The 20692-nt window shown below is 45.0% G+C and overlaps 1 protein-coding gene across 1 annotated transcript in view; it reads right to left on the bottom strand.

The window, feature by feature from the left end:
* Nucleotides 1-19635, bottom strand: part of TMC5 (transmembrane channel like 5) — a 61275-nt gene extending 41640 nt beyond the window's left edge. Inside the window, exons 1-4 of the mRNA XM_075528103.1 lie at nucleotides 18863-19635; nucleotides 14926-15083; nucleotides 10110-10199; nucleotides 4365-4464 (exon numbers count right to left, since the gene is read on the bottom strand). Of these exons, the coding sequence (XP_075384218.1) occupies nucleotides 4365-4464; nucleotides 10110-10199; nucleotides 14926-15083; nucleotides 18863-19635 (1121 nt within the window). The remainder of the gene's footprint in view (nucleotides 1-4364; nucleotides 4465-10109; nucleotides 10200-14925; nucleotides 15084-18862) is intronic.
* Nucleotides 19636-20692: the final 1057 nt, after the last annotated feature.

Raw genomic sequence — 20692 nt, 5'->3', positions numbered from 1 at the left:
AATCAAGTCATTAAAAAATTATCATCATGAACCATGGTCTGATCTATCCCGAGACCAAAGAACTGGATGGTCCCATGCTGTCATTACTGCCCATGCAGTTGAGGACCACAGTCAAAGGGCCCTGACAGAATAGAGGGGAAACATGGGACAGAATAGCAAAAGCTTTTGGAAAATAACCAACCAACCAAAAATGTAGGTTTCCTGGACTGGCTGAGGCCGGAAGACTCTCGAGACGATTGCCCTGCGCTACTCTTCCAACTTTGAACTAAAACTAACCTCCGAGTCACCTTGCAGCTAAATAACAAATTGGCTCAAAAAATATTGAACAGAACCCATAAGGTTCTTCTTTAAAACAAGTCACTTACACAAGACCATCGGGTCAGTAATTGCTTTAAGACAACGCATGTTAAAATTACTGTAAGACAGAGATGAGTATGGAAGGTGGCAGGGAAATGAGATGAAGCGGAACCATCCCAACAGCAGTCTTAAGACTCGCCACACTGTGAATGAAGACCAAGAGCGCCGTCCACGCACTCAACAACTCTCGTAGGAAGTGCTGAATGGGGGCCTAGAGTGCTGTGTCCCCTTCCCTGAGTGCGCAGTAAAGTCGCATTTAAAAGGGAAGGGCTCAGGGTTCTCTTCCCACCTCTGTCTCTTTCTCTGATTTTTGTTTCTTCCTCCGTGTGTGCCTTAGTCCCTCCTCTCTCCATCTCCCCTGACACCTTTCTGTGTCTCTGTCTCTTTCTCCTCATCTCTCCCCAACTCTCTGTGTCCTCCTCCTTTCTCCCTCTCTCGGCAGTCTTTATCTCTTTCTGTCTGTGTCTCTGTCTCACTCTGATTTTCTCTTTCTGTGTCTCTCTCCATCTCTCTCCTGTCCTCCTCTATCAGGAAAAAACTTTCCTGGAAACCTACTAGCAAATTTCCCTTTATGTTTTATTGAGCCAAACTGGACATAAGCTTTTTTTTTTTTCCTAAATAAAATGAGAAACAACTACTAAGTGCCTACAACATAGAAGCCAGGCATAGTCCCAGGCAGTGAACAAGAGCGTGTGACTTCCCTGCCTTGTGGAGCTGACATCCATGCTGGAAAAGACACTATGCAAGAAAACAATAGAGGTGGGCTCTTATGTATTCAAGTTATAAAGAACCACAGGCTTTCTGTGTGTGTGTGTGTGTGTGTGTGTGTGTATGTGTGTGTTTGGGAGGGGTACATTTTACCACTATTGCTATGTATTACACATGCAAACAGCAAACCAAACCAGATGCTGTTGAGTCAATTCTGAGTGGCACAGTGGGTTATGTGTGGACTTTCAACCACTGGGGCAGCCAGCAGTTCCAATCTACCAGGTGCTCTGCAGGAGAGAGGTAAGGCCGTCTGCTCCCATACAGAGTTACACCCCTGGAAGCCCTCGGGAGCACCCCAACTCCATTCTCTAGGGGAATTCTGAATACGACGTAGAAGGGGGTTCAAAAAATTTGTGGGGAAATGGACTTCTTCCAAGAACGTCTTGAAGCCCCCCTCGCACAATGCTGCATTTTCAACAAGTCAATGTACATCATTCTCAAATGTCCACTCACAAATATTCCAGATTCATGTTCAGAACCCTGCCTTACAGTGGGCTATGTATGGCCCGGTGGACAATGAACTCTGAGCTGGGTTGTACGGAGTTGAGAGGCAGTGAGATGTTACCATAAAATACAAGAAGCAAAAAGAAAAGAGAATGAGACAGACGACTCTCACCAATTTTCAGGGTGAACACACTATCCCCATTTCCAGAACCTGCCACAAGCGGCAGGTTGTGCAACTGACCAAATGCCAACAACGGCCAACTTCATTGTTGGGAGCACATTTTCATTAGTTGTGTATTTTTATGTATTTTAGCATTAAAATATAGCTATACATGTACTTAATGTTTCTAACGTTGAAAGGCAAATGAAGTTCAGATTTATAAAGATAATGATAATAAAAGGCAATCATAATGAAAATTTGAATAAAACGAGGCATTTGATTTATGTCACGACTGACTTGTAATGAAATCGTAGGAACGAGACCCGTCGTAAGCAGGTGTGATGAAGTCGTAGGGACGAGACCCCGTCATAAGGAGGAGGCGACCTGCAAATCTAACAAGTGGATAAGCTGTTTACCATGTTAGAAGGTGCCTTGTGCCATGACAAAGAAAAGCACCAAACAGAGCAATGTAGGAGATGGGACATGCTGGGGTGGGACTGTGCTCTAATGCGGAAGAAACCCAAAACATTGCTCTCAAGTGGATTCCAACTCATGGACTTCCCATGGGTTTCAGAATGGACTTGTGCTCCAGCGGTTTTCAATGGCTGAGATCTCTCAGTAGATCCCAGGGCGTTTCTTCCTAGGTGGCCCTGGTGGACCCAAACCACAAACCTCCACAGTTTGTAGCCAAGTTGAGATGCAACCAATGAACATGGTTCTTCTAGCCATCATCCCTCATGTGATGTATTATAAGGTCGAGCATCTATGCCTGCGGTTATAATCCCCTGTCAGAGGGTGTTCTCTGCTACGCTGACAGACAGGATTTAGTTAGTGGAGTGTGTTCTGAGTCTTTACCTGAGTTGACAGTGCACCTGAAGTCACCAGTTGTTGTTTCCTTGGGGGTGTGGTTGGCTAAAAGATAACCACACCTCCATCAGAGCCATTCATCTGGGTATCACAGCCATCGTGGAAGCAGACAGAGAGGAACCCCAGGCCACTGGAAGAAGAGCCACCAATGGAACCCATACGAGATCTCTCTGAAGTAATGGAGGCCATGACCAGAGGCGACTGCATGACCATGGGGCAGAACCAAGGAGTCAGGTGGAGACCAGAGGCCCAGGAGACCAGGAAACAGAACAAAGGACCAGCACTGAGACTATGAGGCCAGGAGGCCGAGCAGCAGGCTGGCTTCCTGGCTCATGGAGGCAGAGATCATGGGATTGCATGGCTGAGAGGTTGACGGGAGAGAGATCTGACTACTGGCTGAAGGGAGGTGTTGCTGGTCATCAATGACTGTAGCCTTCCTGTTTCTGATCCTGCCTTGTGGTAACCTGCTAATTTCCTTAATAAACTCCCTTAATCATGAGTACTGCCCGTAAGAACTGCATAGACATTACAATGGAGTTATCAAACCCAGGAGAAGAGAAAGAGTATTGTAGGAAGAATGGTTGGCGTCAACATGGAAGGAAGGAGGACGGCGATCAAGGCATGTCTGGCCTACGTCTCCTGGCAACAGGGACACCAGAGGTGGTCAGCTATGCCTCCACACTGTTCTTGTGCACAAGCTCTCGGCCATTTGCACCATTCAGGGCCCCTTTTGGCAATTCAAACAATCACACATGTTGTGCTTTAGGTGAAAGTTTGCATGGCAAATCCGTTTTCCCAGTCAATTCACACACAAGTTATTCCGTGACATTGGCTTCACTCCCTCCAATGTGTCAGCACTCTCCCTATTTCCTCCCTGGGGTCCTGTTTCCATCGGGTTCCCCTCCCCGTCTCCTCATCTTTGGTTTAGGCTAAAGGTTGCCCATGTGGTTTTGCACAGCTGGTTGTAAGGAGGAGCTCATTCTTCACGGGGTTCGTTTGATCGGCCTGTCTATTCCTCGGCTCCAAGGTGACCTCCAAGAGTGTCTTCAGGGTCAAGTGTGAAGGCTTTCTGAGAGCTTTCTCTGATCTTTTTTTGTGGATGACCATCGTGAAGGAGGTGAGGGATTAGTTGTGAGGCTCAGGGGGCATGTGTGGTTAAGGGAGAGAAGACACAAAGCCCGGATAAGTGAACAGTATGGAAGACAGGGTTATAAGAATGCAATACGCAAGAGAGAGAGGGGAGACACCCTTGAGATGGGGGCTCACTCCCTTCAGATAAGCATCATAGATTGTCTCCTGGAGAAGAGCTCAAAGACACCTAAGGTCAAGTCAACTCAGAGACGACCAAGCTTAGGCTGCCATCTTGATTCTAGAGCCCACCCATCTTGTTACATGCGTGCCTTCCTGCCACACATGTGCCCTTAGTACAATCCCCTCCTGTTACATGTGTACCCCCAGCTCATCCCCCTCCTGTCACATGTATTCCTCTTGTACAGCCCCTTCCTGTTACATACATATATGCTTAGCGCGGCTTGCTTGCCTGAGATGATGTAAGTCTGTGAGTCAATACCGTCTGGTCTCAGTCTGGTGAGGGTGATCATGGAAGAGGTGAGCCCTTGCGTGCTTTATTTGTCTGATGTCTCTTTCATTTACCCCTCAATTACACAACCTCCCCTTGGACTCACTCGTTTGTGGGCAGGCCGGTCCCCCACAGTAGAAGGTCAAGGTTCTCATGAACCTTGGGCAAAAGGAAAGCCTGAGTTCATACCTGAGTTTTCTTTTCTCTTCCATGGTCTTTGGCTGGTTCCTGATGACCTTATTTCTGTCTCTTGGGGCCAGGGGTATTAGAGAGGCAATTAGCTTTTGACCTGTGGAAGGAAGGAAAATAAAGTTTTTGTGCTTTTTTTCCTTAATAGAATAACAACCATTTAAAAGATAGCATTGGAAAAAAAAAAAGCACAAAGAATTTAGAGACCATGGAAGCAGGGATTCCAAAGATTACAAATACAAACAGGAAGATGTGCATCTTTGTGAAACCTGTAGGGCGGTGTTTGGGTTGTTTTGTGTCCCGCTCAAAAAAGCCTTTAGCGAAGTCGACAAGCACACTTCTCTTCTCTCATCTGGATCTCTTGGCTCCCTCTTCTGTCCCCTGCACCCCAGGGCAAGAGTCTCTTCACCCGTGATGACCGTCACATGCTTTTCTGAACACACACTTCTCTCCTTCAACTCACATTCACCTTTTAAATCACCTCGTCATTCTTTCCTCCCCAACAGAATCCCTATTTTGCTCACCCCTTCCCCAGGCACTTATGTGTGTGGTTGGTCCTGTCCCCAAGCCTGAGGAGTTTGAACTAATCTTGATGGTTCTGCTCCCTGGCCAATGAATCAGCTAGACGTCATCATGTGACTGACTCCATTTTGGCCAATGTCTGTGAGGAGTTTGTTGGAAAAGGTGTCTTCTCTTTGAGGAGAAAAAATAAGGTAGAGCCTTCTTCCGTTCCATATTGCTGTGTGTGCATGTGACACCTGGAACTGCTGTCACCATCTTGTCACATGAGGGAAGTCAGTAGAGGCTCTCTGGGGCAGAGTTGATGTGCCGGGAATAGACTGGCTCGCTCTCTTCACATCGCGAGCCAGAACTACTCCAGGAAACACCGGTAAGGGCATACCCAAAAGATGTCCTTTAAATCCCTGCTGAAGACAAGGGCTTTGGATCTTTCCTGAGGGACGGGTGAAGGGTAGTAGACTGAGGAGGAGGAAGGGGAAAGGTGGGAAGAAAAGAAAACACGGAGATGCCCAGAGACAGAAGTGTGTGAAGGGACTCCCTAGTCTACAGAAAAAAGACTTCAACCCACAAAGTACTCTGGTGTGATTGAGGTTTTTCTTCCCGTACCTGGAAGAAGTGAGTGGACTTTATGCTTGGAATATAAGGGGGTGACTCATGGAGACCCCATGTATGCTCCTTAGGGGTTTCAAAAATGTGAACTTTGTGACTAGCAGTGCTTTGTTCCAGCCACTCAATGGGCAGCCAACGGCAATAATATTACGGGGACAAATAGACGTGGTGTCAGGTTTGTTTGTTTTGTTTTGACTAAGGAGCAGATTGTCAGGGAAGCCTCAGCTATCACCGGGTTTCCCAGTGGCCACTGCAATCTGAGCCTAAAACCAGAGTAGGGAGACGGTGGACCAAGGAGGAAACAGTTGGTGAGGACTCAGACCAAGCAATCCGACCCGCTCTTGAGTCCCAATCTACCAGCTACTAGCTGCGTGAACAAAGACAGGTTACTTGATATCCCTGAGCCTCAATACCCTCACCAGTCAAATGGGGGTAACAAGAGAAGCTGCCTCAATGGTGTGGTGGGGAAAAAGTAAAACAAAATCCAAATCCAATGGATAAAGACAAGGAAGTGCACACCAGAGCTGCAGGCACATGAAGAGTTGGGTAAAAGCAGGTTCTTGTTAGTGGGGTGCTTCCAAGTGGCCCCCTCCTTTGTCTAACAAATCTTCACTTAAGCTACCAAACCGTCAACCTACTTAATGTCTGAAACTAACAAAGAAAGAAAAACTGGATAGCTTGGAAGATTTCTCCTCCCCAGAGTTTTACTACCTTGAATGCTTTCAAGTGAAGTACAGGAAGTATCGAGGCTCCCAGGTTCTGAGATGTGATGGGTGGGAGAAATGGATTCAAGACGAGATGTTGAAAGCAATGTCACATGCCGTCCCTGCTTGTAATCCCATGTGCTGACAATCTGGGCGTCTATCATGTCGATGTCAGGAATTGATGTCACCCTGCTGAAGCTTGAGTTTACTAGCACTTGATCTTGAAAAACCTCCTTTGAGGACGGGCGCCTTTGAACCCCAGATGGGATCTCCTCAAGCTCTAGGATGACGTCAGTCCCTTGGTTGTCCGCTGACATCTTCTGCCACCTTCAAGCTTTATTTTGCCCTGGACTGACTTTCCAAAAACCTCATACAGTAGTCACACCAGCATTGTTAGAACTTTTCAGGAAAATGGTGGATCATCACCATGGGATTCACATTGTCTAAAATGTCAGGGTGAAATCCACCCCACACAAATCACAACCTGACTCCCCACATCTGCACCGAGATCTCTGCAGCAAGGAGGCGTGTTTTTCTGCATAGAGTTTTGTCTTGGTAACCAGGTAAGACATTGGAAACAGAATCCTTCATGAAAGACAATAGGATTCTGGAAACGGAAGGCAGAGCTTCTTCTAAATGACTCATAACCGTAGGGTAGCCTTTTCTTTTTAATTTCTTGCCTCTTACCTAGAACTCATATCTTACCTTTATAAGTTCATATCCCTCTATAAATCAAACATCGCCTGACACCCTTGGGTGGGAGTGATTGTTTGAAGCTCATCGTCATTGAGTCGATTCCGACTCTTGGTTGTGGTTCGGTGCCGTCATGTCTGTTCTAACTCACCTCAACTCTACAAACAACAGAACAGAACACCGCCCAGTCCTGCGTCCTCCTCATCACTGTTGCACTTGAACCCTTTCTTCAGCTTCCGTTCATGTGCAACAGGACGACATGCACCGTCTTCATATCGTTGGTATGTTTGGGTCCACTGCTGTGGCTGTTGTGTCAGCCCATCACACGGACCGTTTCTTTCATTTTCATGGATCCTCTGACTTACCAAGGAGATGTCCCTTTCTAGTGATGGCTCTTTCCTAGTGACCCGTTCGAAGTAAGCCAGTTGAACTAAGCCAGTGACCCGTTCGAAGTAAGCCAGCTGGAACAAGCCAGCTCATTTCTAAGGATGTGCTTCCTCTAAGATTGATTTTGTTGGTTCCACCTTGGGTTTGTACCACCTTGAGTGGTTAAAAAAAACACCCCAAAACCAGAAAAGAGAAGAAAAAGGCCTTGCCCTGGGGTTGATTCCACCTGCTAGTGACCCTATACACCGCAGAGGACACAGGTCCACAGGGTTTCCTGGACTGTCATCTTTATGGATGAAGATGTCCAGACTTTTCTTCTGCAGCACTACTAGGTAGATTTGAACCACCAACCCTTTAGGTTAGTAGTAGGGACCTTCTTGGGTGGTAGGCACCACTATGCACCTTTCCACAATCCATCTTCCCTTTCCCCTACATCAGCAGGAAGTCCCGTTTATGGTGAAGGCACGGTGCTTAGTTAAACATTTCCCAGCTTCCTTTGCAGCTAAAGGTGTACTTGTGATCCACTTCTGTCCAGTGAGACATGTGGTTTCCAGGGATACTCTTTAAAGGGGACCTTTTACCCTTCCCCATTTCTCTTGCCTGGAAGCAACCATTTTGCTAACATGAGGACAAATTTTCACCGGCTAGGATAGTAGTGAAATATTTGGGCATTATGGTTAGAATGGCTGAACAAACTTTGAGCGCCTTCTTGTTCCATGGGGATCATAACTCCTGTCATTATGTGAGCCACGGTCCTGCATTTATATCCTGCAACTGTGCACAGTGCCTGTCCAGTAGGCCTCCTTTAGAAATCACCAAGGCCAAGTTGCTTATGTCATAGTTGGGGAAATTGAGGTTCAGAGAGATGAGTTGACCCTCCTCCTGCTGCCACACTATCATTAACTGGCAAGCTTGGACTAGAAGTCAACTCCCCCAAGAGTAACAGTAAGAATACTTGCTATTACTTTGAGACAAACCTTTTTTAATAGAATATCTCACTTGTCACCCTATGGGATAGGTATTATCATCAGCCCCCTTTTACAGGGAAGACACCCGAAGGCCAAGGAGGTGATTTGCCCAAGGTCACAAAGGCAGTTAGTAGTCGAGTTGAGTGCCAAGCCCAGGTCTGTGTGATTGCGCTTCCCCATCCCCTTCCTAGGCAAGACGCCGGTGTATAATCCTCTCATCGGGTCATTCAGAAATGAATGACTATTTACAAATGCCTGCCATGCCTTCCTTGGTGCACAGCAGAATCCACGAAGCAGCCACTTTGATCACGGGGAATGGTGTGAGAATCAGAACCACTCCAAGGAAAGATGGTGGAAAAACTGGGTTTGCTTTGGGTCTTTGTCTTTCTTACCCAAACATCATATCGGCTAGCAGAGCAGTCCTAGGAAACTTAAAAGGCATTTATTTTCCCCAATTACAGTTACTCTCTGCTGCAGGGGAAGCCAAATACAGACCTTTGTATCTCTCCCAAGGCACAAAGCCCGTGTCTTGTGAAGGACACACCCTTCCTTGCTGGAAACAGCTCTTAAAAGACCAGGTTGAATTCAAGATTCTCTGGATCTTTTCTTTAGGGTAAATAAAAACTGCTTTTTTTACAAAAAAAAAAGACCAGGTTAAATGTAATCACATAAGATAGGGAGCCAAGAGTCAGGAGAGAGAATTTTAAATCATTGGGTCCCTAAGTTCTGTGAGGTAGATGGCCTCGGCTTTAGTTGCGGCTGCTCACAGATTGGCCTTTTGGTCTCAGTATTTCTAGCCCCTCTCCCCTATGGCTTCTTTCAAAACAATTGTAAAAAAAATACAGATGATGGTGTTTTGGGGGGCATTTTAATCACTTTTAAAGGCGCAATTTGGTCATCCACCATGTTGTGTGACCAATACCACGGTCTATTTCCAGAAAATTTTCATCGCCCAGCAGGGATTCTGCACCCCTTACATTGTCGTTGGGTGCTGTTGAACAGATTTTCATGCACGCTGATCGCTGTGACAGAGTACCACTGCCCAGTAGGGTTTTCTAGCCCCACTTTGATATAGCTCAGCAGGTCTTTCTCCCTTCTTACGCCCTCAGTGGACCCATTAGATGGGTTCAAAAAGCCAGTAATTCAGTTAGCAACCTTATGCTGTGTCTTTTTTTTTTTTTTAAACTCAATCCCTGTTTTAGGATCGGACCTCCCTTACTGTACACACAGGGACCCTTACGGAGCTCCCGATTTCATGGCCGGCCATCTTTTCCCACCCCAATTGGTCCTTCACTTCATCATGGTGGCAATTTGGTGGTCATTCAAAAACATTTTGATCAGTGCACCCTCCTCCCCACCAACAGGACCCATCAGCCAAGGCGCTGGTTCTTGGAGATAGTGTGTGTTTCTGCTCGCCACGTTGAGCTCTTGCGTCTCATGGCATGCGCCACACCCAGGAGCACAGGTATTCAGAGTGCCTTCCCAGCACAGAAGGACAGACCTTGGGCAATAGGAAGCCTTTCTAAGGAGGTGGCTAAGTTCGGAGTGTGTGTGGCCTGGCCTATGATTCGTGCTGCTCCCATGTGATAGAGAGGAAGGAGCTTCCAGAGAAGTGGAGTCAAGGAAGATTAGGAATGGACGGAGCACACAAAGTCTTGGGCACGAAACCCATGGCTTCAAATCATGAGGTCCTACTTATTCAAATTCATTTCATAAGTTCATGTAACAGATATCTCTGAAGTACCTACATATAGTACTGGCGATCAGTGAAGCAAGTATCCCATCAGAGACTAAGAAGATTTGGGCCATGACTGGGGTTGCTTGTGACAGGTTTCATAGTGACCACTGTTTACTATAAGCATTACCTTCGGGGGACAGGTGCCAATCACGTCCAGACAACGGTGGGTTCCTGTACGCATGCTCAGGGCTATGCTCACCTGCAAAAGCCGCGTTCACTGAAAAAGAAGAGGAGAGACGTTGTCAATGAATCCACCGCACTAGAGATTATTGAACACGGTGTGGTTAGTTAATCTCAGAGTCTGTCCTCAAGTTCAAAGAGAAAAATAGTCACAGAGTTGAGAGGAAAACAGAACACAAGCCCCTAAACTTGAGAGTGCTGCTGTTCACAAACAATGAACGCTTTTCATTTCATGACAAGTCACGCTCAAAAACAATTGTCACCTGAGATTGAGGACACAGTCACACGTAGGGGGAAACATGTTTTGCAAAAACAATGCTTTGTTGGATGACGTAAATACACCAGCATCTTTTTGTATTCCATTTTAAATAATTGATTTCACAACCCATTATGAGTGGAAAATTGCATAGTAACAATATGATGACAAATGAATAAATTTGAAAGGTGATATAACGTTCTCTTGACAGATTCTGACAGATAGGAGCAGCATGCACCTTCAGTGTGATTGCAACGCTGTCACATTCCAACACAGTTTCAGTCAATCCAGATCCACATTAATAAACAATTTTCAGTAGTGGAAACTAGCATATTTGGATGGGCACAATGTGTAAAATTACATTTTTTGGAGATTTGGGAGTTTCCTGCCGGAGATCGAATCCCAAGTCTGTTACTAACTATGTACGTGTCCTGACATGTTTCTTAACATCTCTAAACTTCAATGGTTTGAGTCTGCAAAGTCGGGGTAGGACTCTACATAGGATAGTTGAGGGTACTAAATCAGCTAATTCATACAAAATGCTTAAAATAGCCCCAATATAGTACGCTTTTAATATATTAAGTATCATGGTATATTAAGGGCTGTTTAGCAAATATTTTACATACACACACACACACACACACACACACACACACACACACACACCTTTTGGCTTCCTCCATGGATGCTTAGCTTGTTCGTGTGACTTGCTTTTAACAACAGAACACGGGCAGAAGTGAGAGTGTGGTCAATTCTGAGCCAAAGGTTTTAGAGATCCTGTTGTTTCTGCCTGCCTCTTCGAGCGCTATCAGCTTATTCCATGAGAAGAAAATGCCCCAGGTAGCCCACCCATCCAAGCACAAGACTGGACCTAAACAGAACCTATGATGTAGTCAAACCCAGCTCAATCCAGCCTAAGTTCTGCCTGGCTCAGCCAACGCTAACCAGCTCCACAGAGGTGTGTGAGAAATAAATGGCTGTCGATTGTACAATACAAGGCTTTTGGAGTTTGTCCTACAGAATTTCTGTGGCAACAGCTGTTTCATTTCTCAGTTGCTATTAACTGACTTAACATTTCTTGAGCCCTCCTATGTGCCAGGTATTATGTCAGTAAGGTTCTTGAGATGTTTTTTTCCATGAAGAATATCGGAAACATTTTTTTTAGATTTGCAACAAATGGAAAATATTCAAAAATGAACAGCATAGCCCAAAAATCTTGAAAAACTTAAAGAAAAAGGTAGGTATATCATGAACACACAACAGATATGTAGATACTAGTCTAATATATTACCCTAATATATAAATTATTTTTTTAAGTTAAAATCAACCCAAATTTACAGACACAAACACTAATAGACCATACATGGTTTCATTTGCAGCCGGGAGAAAGGCAGACAAGCATGAAGACACAGAGTAAAGCATAACTCCATGACACGAACTGTGGTGCATACTGTGCTGCCGCAAGGCTTTCACAGCTCCCCTCTGTTGCTTTTGGGGTACGCTCGTGTGTCGCAAGTGTCTACTTACAATGTCATGTGGTACTAATCATCTCCACACAGCATTTTACCTGTCCAGGAACTTGTGTATCACGGTAAAAAGTGCCATCCTTTGCTGCTAGTGCTCCCGAGCAGAGAAAAGTCAAGACATTACAAGAAAAGTTGAGCTGCTTGAAAGGTACCATGGATTGGGTTTACAGCTGTGCTTACCCACCATTTCAAGATAAATAAATCCAGTGAAGGGACATTGTAAGAAAGAGAAAGGAAGGAAGGAAGGAAGGAAGGAAGGAAGGAAGGAAGGAAGGAAGGAAGGAGGGAAGGAAGGAAGGAAAAGAAAGTTCATGAAGACACTGCTGTAGTTATGCCAGCAGGTGTGAAAATGTTGCACTTTTGGTGAAATGCCTTTTTATGTTGTATTGAACATGCAGCTTTTATGTGAGTGCAGGATTGCTATCAGAAATGCATAGTCTTGTGATAAGAGTTGTACGAGCCACCAATAAAATGATTAAAAATAAAAAGGCATAGTGATTTCTGGCTAGATGGCAGATTGGACAAACAGGCTACACAGACTATCTACCACAAAGACAGGGGAGACCAAATAACAGAGATGATGTTGCTAGGTGCCATCAAAGTGGTTCCGACCCTTTGCATAACAGAATGAAGCTGCATGATCTGAGCCATCCTCCTATGCCTGAGTCCATGGATGCAGCCACGGTGTCAATCCGTAATCCTGGAGCCCTGAGCTTCACAAATGGGCAGAGAAGTGAGACAAATATGAATCAGAAGAAACTGAACAAAGGTGGTGAACCAGGAGATGAGCAGAGCTGTGACTTCAGCTGGCCACGCACAGCGCCACCGTTTCGAACTTTTTCAATCAGTGATAAATACTCAGCTCATACAGGTCCGTACAAGCACCCACACCATGTTGGGTGATGAGAAATGTGCCAGACCCCAGCCTCGCCCAGCCAGGGACACCTGCCCTGTGTCACCCCTGCGGTGCCTGAGGTTGGAGTCCTGTATTCATGCATAGGGAGCCCAGGGCATACCACCCGTGTCTTTGGAGGAATGCACTCTCTGCCTCCTTGGGGCCAGCGGAACGTGCAGGGCTCCGCAGACACCCTGCCCAGAGTCACCCCTTGGACTAGCAGGATATCTGTCCAGGACCAAGCACCTCGCCACCCCTGTGACTTCCTTGGCCAACAGAGCACCCTGATGTCTACTGAGTTCTAGCCCCCATCACCTCCGTGGCCGGCAGAAGCAGTTTCCTCTTTTATTGTTTTCCCTTTTCTTTCTCTTTCTTTCTTTCCTATGTTTTCCTTCCATTTCTATTTTCATTCACCTTCCCTTTTTGTTGATGATTTTTCTTTACCAGTCTTTCTTTTTCTCCCTGCCTAGTTTTTGTTCCTTTAAAAATTGCGTTTTCCTTTATTATCTTACTTTTAGCTTTTATCTTGGTTTTTTGCGATTTTATTTATTTTTCACTTATTTACTTGTAATTAACATTTTATTTCACCTAATCTAGTGGGAGATGGCCACCACACCTACACTTCCCAGCAACACCTGTACCTTCAGCAGCCCCTTTCACGAAGTGAGAACCACTACCTGTTCCTGTACCATTTTATCCATGACAGGTGGTGGCCCCAACTAGCCCAGCCCGCCCTTAACTAAATAAGCAACAGAGACTGTCCATATTCTCATCCAAAAGTGTCCATATCACATCCGCTGACAAGTGGTGTCTAAATCTTGCCAAGCTAGCGAACAGAGGAGCACATCCACTTTGTTCAGATATAAAAACCCACCTACACAAAATACCTGGGGAAAACGTACCAACATACACTCACCAATGAAATATAAATACAACACTACCATGTCTCAGAACTAACAGACAACCTGAGGTCACATGAAGAAACAAGACATCTTGGATTAAAAAAGTGGCCAAAATACAGATGTTTTTTCTGGGAAGAAATGACATTGCATCTACCTGATAAGGAATTGGGGAGAAAAAGATACTTAGGTAACTTCAGTAGATTGAGAGAAAGATCAAGAAAATAGCAAAGAAAAACAGACACAATTCTAGAAAGATTCAGGAAGATGTAACAAGAACAAACTAACAAAATACATGGAAAAACTAGAAATAATTAAAAATAGCAAGTAGAAATCTGGAAGATTAACAGTAAGATTAAAAATATAAATAATATATTGAAAAGACAAAAGCAATATTGGATCAATGAAAGGAAGAATTAGCAACACTGAAGACCTCCTCTGCAGTTCTTAAGAATCACTCCTGTTGGTTTCTGACTGTGGCTGCCAGGTGCAATTGAGTCAATTCTGACTGCTAACAGTGGCTAGGGTTGGTATAAAGGAATCCTGGTGGTGCCGTGGTTAAGCACTTGGCTACTAACCAAAACGTTAGTAGTTTGAAACCAGCAGGCACGCCATGGGAGAAAATACCTGGCAATCTGCCGCCTGGAAAGATTAGTCTAGGGGACCATACTTGGGCAATTCTAGTTGGTCCTATAGGGGGCGCTGAGAGTTGCAGTTGACTAGATGGCGCACAACAAAACCGCAAGGTGGTTATTACAAAAGAGCACAAAGTGGGTGACTTAGGAGTACAAGGACCAGTATTTATTGTCTCACAGTTCTAGAGACTAGGAGTCTGAATTCATGGTGTTAGTGGGGCTTTATTTCCTCTGAAAGTTCTAACGTGTGATCCTTCCTTGTCTTTCTCAGATTTTGATAGCTTCAGGGGTTCCGTGGTATTCCTTGACTTGTAACTGCTTCTTTACATGGCAATCTCCACCCTGTGTGTCTCTCTCTTTTATAAGGACATTACAGTGATGAACTGTTAACACCTTCAGAGGTTCTATTTCCAAAAAAGATGATGCTCACTGGGACTAGATAGAGGTTAGAACATGACTCTTTGGGGGAACATATTTCAATCCATAATATTCCCTAAGTCTAGTGTTTTTTTTTACTTTTCTCCCCAATAAAATGCTTTAACAAGTGCTTACCATAGCCACGTCCAGGAGCACATGGCTCAAAGTGGCCATATGAGTTTACCATCTCAACAGATGTCATTTCAATGCTTTCTGGGTAGTCTCCATTCTGTCTCCCAATAAAGCCTTGGTCATGGGCTGAAGGCTGGATTTGAGATGTTCTTCTGAGCATGCTGGAATCCCAAAGAGAGGGGTCATTACTGATTCAATAATGTGGTGAAAATATGTAACCATCCATCCATCTACTACCCATCTACTTACTGTCTACTATCCAGCCACAAATGCTGACTCAATGTCAGTCATATGCCAGACATGAGGAGGGGATGCATTATATCTACCTTCAGGGAGATCTCAATGCCATCTGGTAGATCTTCTTAGCCATGGCCCAAACCAAGTATGAGTAGAAGCTGATGAGAATCAGAAGACAGACTGACAAAGGACAGAGGAGGAAGAGAATTCTGGCTAGGTCTTTGGGGGGGAAATTTACAAGGAAAAGTAGCATCTGAGCTTGAGTTTGATGGATGGATAGAGGCATAAGAGTTATGAGGATTGTGAATGAGCGGGAGTGCAGAGTGGGGACCCAAAGCCCATCTGTAGGCAATTGGACATCCCCTTACAGAAGGGTTGCGGGGAGATGGGTCAGTCAGGGTACAGTGTAGCAATGATGAAACATACAACTTTCTTCTAGTTCCTAAATGCCCCCCCCACTATCATGATCCCAATTCTACCTTACAAATCTGGCTAGACAAGAGGATGTACACTGGTACAGATAGGAACCGGAAACACAGGGAATCCAGGGAGGATGATCCCTTCAGGACCAGTGGTGTGAGTGGCGATACTGGAAGGGTGGGAGGAGAGTGGGGTGGAAAGGGGGAACCAATTATAGGGATATACATATAACCTTCTCCCTGGGGGACAGACAACAGAAAAGTGGGTGAAGTAGATGTCGGACAGTGTAAGATATGACAAAATAATAATTTATAAGTTATCGAGGGTTCATGAGGGAGGGGGAAAATGAGGAACTGATGCCAGGGGCTATGTGGAGAGCAAATGTTTTGAGAATGATGAGGGTAGCAAATGTACAGATGTGCATTTGATGTATGTATGGATTGTGATAAGAGTTGTATGAACCCCCAATAAAATGATTTTTTTTAAAGTTATGAGGAGGGTATTCCAAGGATGAAGAACAACATAAATGAGAGTGCGTGGCTAGAGAGTGCAGAATATACAAGAGGATTGTTAAAAAAATATCAGCCAACCTGGAATAATGGATCCTCAGACAATTAAATCAGAATGCCTGAAGATTTGGCTCAGCCACCTGTATTCTTTTTAAAGGCAACCTTAGGTAATCTAGTAATTCTCAGGGTCAAGAACCATTGACCTAGAGCAGCGGTTCTCAACCTGTGGGTCAAGACCCCTTTGGGGGTCGAACAACCCTTTCACAGGGGTCGCCTGATTCATAACCATAGCAAAATTACAGTGATGAAGTAGCAACGAAAATCATTTTAAGGTTGTGGGGTCCCGACAACATGAGGAAGTGTATGAAAGGGGAACAGAACGAAGAAGGTTGCAAGCCACTGCCCTAGAGTATATTGTATCTTTTGGAATGAGGACACAGGGGATAGGGAAAAAAGACTAAAGGACATTTTGACATGATCCTATTAAACCCACTTACTCTACTTTCTCTGTTTCTTACACTTGCTTTGACTTTATTTAGACATTTTGACTCCGAGACACATGCAAATCCCATATGCTTGTTCCTAGGGATAAAAATCACGATTTTCTTGAATTCATAAGTAGAAATGTTGCTGGTGTTAGGTGCCATGAAGTCAATTGTGATGCATAGGGACTCTGTGTACAACAGAATGAAACACTACCTGGTCTTGTGCCATCCTCATAATAGTTACATTAGTAATGTTTTATCGGTGCCACACTGCACACTGACTATCTGGTCCCTTTCGTATGACCCTTCTGTGAGGGGATGTTCAATGATCACAGATGGGCTTTGGGTTTCCACTTCAACCCTCCTTCTTCACATCAATATGGTTGTTTGTTTGGGGTCTTCTGATGCCTGATACCTGATCCTGTTGACACCTCGTGATCACACAAGCTGGTGTGCTTCTTCCATGTGGGCTTTGTTGCTTCTCAGTAGATGGTTGCTTGTTTAACTTCAAACCTTAAAGATGCCAGAATCCTATATCTTCTCATAGACTGGCACCATCATCTTTCTTCACCACATTTGCTTATGCACCCATTTTGTATTCAGCAATTGTGTTGGGAAGGTGAGCATCACAGAATGCCAGGTTATTTTAAAAAGTGTTCTTGTGTTGAGGGATTACTCGAGTAGAGGCCCAATATTCGTCTGCTACCTTAATACTTAACATAAAAATACATGTACATAGTTATATTTCCCTATCATTATCTATAAATATATTTACATATATACATGCCTGTATTTTATCTTTATAAATGTCTTTTGTCTTCTAATTCTTTCCTCTATTTCCTTCTACTTTTCTTCTGTCTTACTGTCATGTTCGACCTTCATTCGGCTCTCAGTAATTCCTCTTGGCTACATTGCATTTGATCAAACCCCACCAGGCATTCTATGTCCTCCTGGCCATCGATTTTAGATCTCTTGTTCCCTTGTCCCTGGGTTTGTTGTCTTCCCACTCCCTTCTCCCCACCCTCTCTTCTACCCTGTCCCCCCTGAACCATCAGTCCTGTTGAAAAAGAGAAGAAGAAGAAGAAGAAGTAGAAGAAGAAGAAGAAGGCCTATAAATTGTTCCAGGTCTTTCTGCTGACCCTTTTACATGTTTTCTGATCGAGTCTGATGAGATGCCAAGCTCTGCCCTCTGAGTCTGAAGTCTACTTTTGGAATTCCTCAGGGACTTGATTGCTTTGCTTCCCTTGCTGCTCTGTTGTGCCCCCTTTGTTGTGGTGTGTGTGTGTGTGTGTCTGTGAAATCAGGCAAAATTCCCACATTGTATCTCTTGTTCTGTCCCCTGCAGCACTATGGGTCAGTGAGGGGGACGTTGTGTCTTGTATTGCTATCTGCCTGATGGTCCTCTCTGGCCAGAGCTTCAGCTGCTAAAACCTGTCATTGACAAAAAATGTGTTGGAAAAATAAATACTCTTGACAGAATTTAGATGTACAACATCTGAACCAGGTAAAATGGACTTACGAATAATAGTGGCTTTAAAGAAACATTAACAATGGTAAAAACTATAATTGATAAAAGTTGATGAAAGCAGTAGTGCAGAAGATCAGTGAGTCAGTGTTGCATTTGCATGAAAAGTAATTGGTTCCGACAGCAATCATTTCCGTGAAAGCGGAAGAAATCAGGACCAGCTTGGCCATCATGTATAAAAAACAAAGTGAGGAGTTGAGACTTCCTGAAGTTAGACTATATATATAATTTAAAAGTTCATAATAGTCCATGGAAATCTCATTGGCAGAATAGCAAGGTCAACACAGTGGGAATCTACGTGTTCCATATGGATTGGAGTAGGAAGAGGTGTGAGTCCTTGAGTGGTGTAAATGGGTAAGTGCTTGGCTACTCGCGGAAAGGTTGGTATTTGGAATTTACCCAGCGGTACCTCTGAAGAAAGGCTTGGCAATCTACTTGGGGGAAAAAATCAGGCACTGAAACTCTGTGGAGCACAGTTCTACTCTGATATACACAGGGCCACCAAGAGTTAAAATCAACTCAATGCCAACTGGTTTGGTTTGGAGGTAAGGAAGTTATCCAATAAGGGATGAGGAAAAATCTAGTTCAGGAAGAGAATTGAGGCCCCAGGTTGAGGGTCCATGGCCCAGGTGACGTCTACAGGTGGATATGAAAGTTTCACCACAACTGGAGGACACAGAAACCATTACAACATTCCCTTCATACACTTCCCCAGCCTGAACCATGGCAACTAAATCCTATTGGAGGGAGGTAGATGCACTCACCCCTGAGAAGAGCCATTGTCACGACTGTCTTCAGCATCTGGGTAATCCGGCTCCCCCCAGAAGTCTGAAGATCTCTGATGGCCCTCGGCAACAGGATAGTCTGGTTCCCCCCAAACGTTGGGAGAGTTAGGTTGATTCCCAGCACCTGGGTAATCAGGCTCATCTAGAGAGTGTGCATATGGATTGGTTCTGCGATTGTCATATTCTAGATTCCCTCTGGAGCCCGTGGGGTTGGGACCTCTGGGTCCAGAATAGTCAGAGATGCTCTGAGCTCCAGGGTAATCTGGTTCATCCAAAGGTCCAAAATAATCTGGATTTTTTCTGGGACCTGAATAGCCTCCATGGCTTCTGGAACCTGTCACATCAGGAGTCCGTTGAGATCCAAGGTTGCCCTGTTCTCTGAATGAGCTGGAGGAGCGGTATGAATGATCCCACAGTTCAGTGTCCCCTGGACCTGTCTGAGATCCATGATAGTCTGGCTTTGCTTTCACATTAGCGGCATATGGATTTCTTGTGGCGCTGGGATAGTCGGGATTATGGTGAGATCCTGGATAATCTGGCTCTGATGGAGACCCAGCATAGTGGGTGTTGGTTCTGGAGTCTGCGGGGTACGCGTTGTTCCTGGTGCCGGGATAATCTCGATTGTTCAGAGGTCCCGGAAGATCCAGATAATCCCGAGTTTTCAAATACCCCTGCGAATGGTTTTGAGATCCTGGATACTCAGGGTAATCCGGATCTTCCTCATACACGCTGTTAGTGTAGTAGGCAGACATACTGGTACGGATTGTTACAATACTCCTGCGCTTGTAGTTTACTCAGGAATCATTTTTACCTGAAAAACAAAAAGGAGAGGGAAAGTCAGGGTGGGTTTTTTTGCCTTTCCCATCTTTGCTATTCTTCTTTCTTTGCCAGAGAGGAGCCAGCTTCCCTTGCAGCTAGCTGTGGCCATGAGAGTGGTCGATGGGATGTGAGCAGAATCACATTTAGGTTTAACTCTTAAAGCCAAAGGGCATACCATCCCTTCCTTAGCCGTCTGCGAAACAGACCATGGAAACGATGGTGCCGCACACACAAAGACAGTACTGTAGGCAAAGCCAACAGCATGGAAGGAGGCTGCATGAGCAGGGCTGTCATAGCCACCCAGACTTTAATGTGTGAGAGAAATAAACGTGTCTTGTTTAAGGCCCACTTTGGGGTGCCTGATACATACAGCTGAGTTTATATACTCATCAGTACATCCCCCAGAGGAGCATTAGGGAGGGAGGGAAAGGTGATAAGTTCAAGGCTTAGAAGGACAGAGACTGTCTGAGCTCTTTGACTGCCCTTATGGTCCCAGGGTTCAGAGCATAAATTAGTACTTGCGAGCAAGGAAGAATAGTTTGGGGTCCTGGAGGACTTGTGTAAGAAAATATTTTCTGTTGGAAAATATGATTTTGTGAGTCCCACGAACCTCTTGATCTGTAAATGTGGCGTACTTTCAAATCAGAAGTGACAGGGTTTGAATTTCAAATGGGCTGACGGGTTTTATTTTCACTCGCCTAGTACCTCTTTCCCCTTCCTTTGACTTCCACGCCCTGGGTTTTCATCCCTTCCCCCAGACCCTTACTTTAGGTGACCCAAGAGAGACTCATTGCATTCTTGACCCCAAGGAGAGTCCCATGACCCAGGACTGACCAGTCAGTGTCACCATCCTCCTGGCCTCTGATTTTGGTTCAGAAATGGACATGTGACCAAGTCTTTCTGCCAAGACTAGACTTACTGGTAAAGAAGTGCTCTTAGCTTTCCGTAATCACTAAGGGAATAGACTGGAGCTGGGGGTGTAGTATTAGT

Source organism: Tenrec ecaudatus, chromosome 12 (assembly GCF_050624435.1).
Source record: "Tenrec ecaudatus isolate mTenEca1 chromosome 12, mTenEca1.hap1, whole genome shotgun sequence".
Classification (NCBI taxonomy): Eukaryota; Metazoa; Chordata; class Mammalia; order Afrosoricida; family Tenrecidae; genus Tenrec; species Tenrec ecaudatus.
Note: the sequence above shows the minus strand (reverse complement) of the source record. Positions and strands in the feature narration are given on the sequence as shown.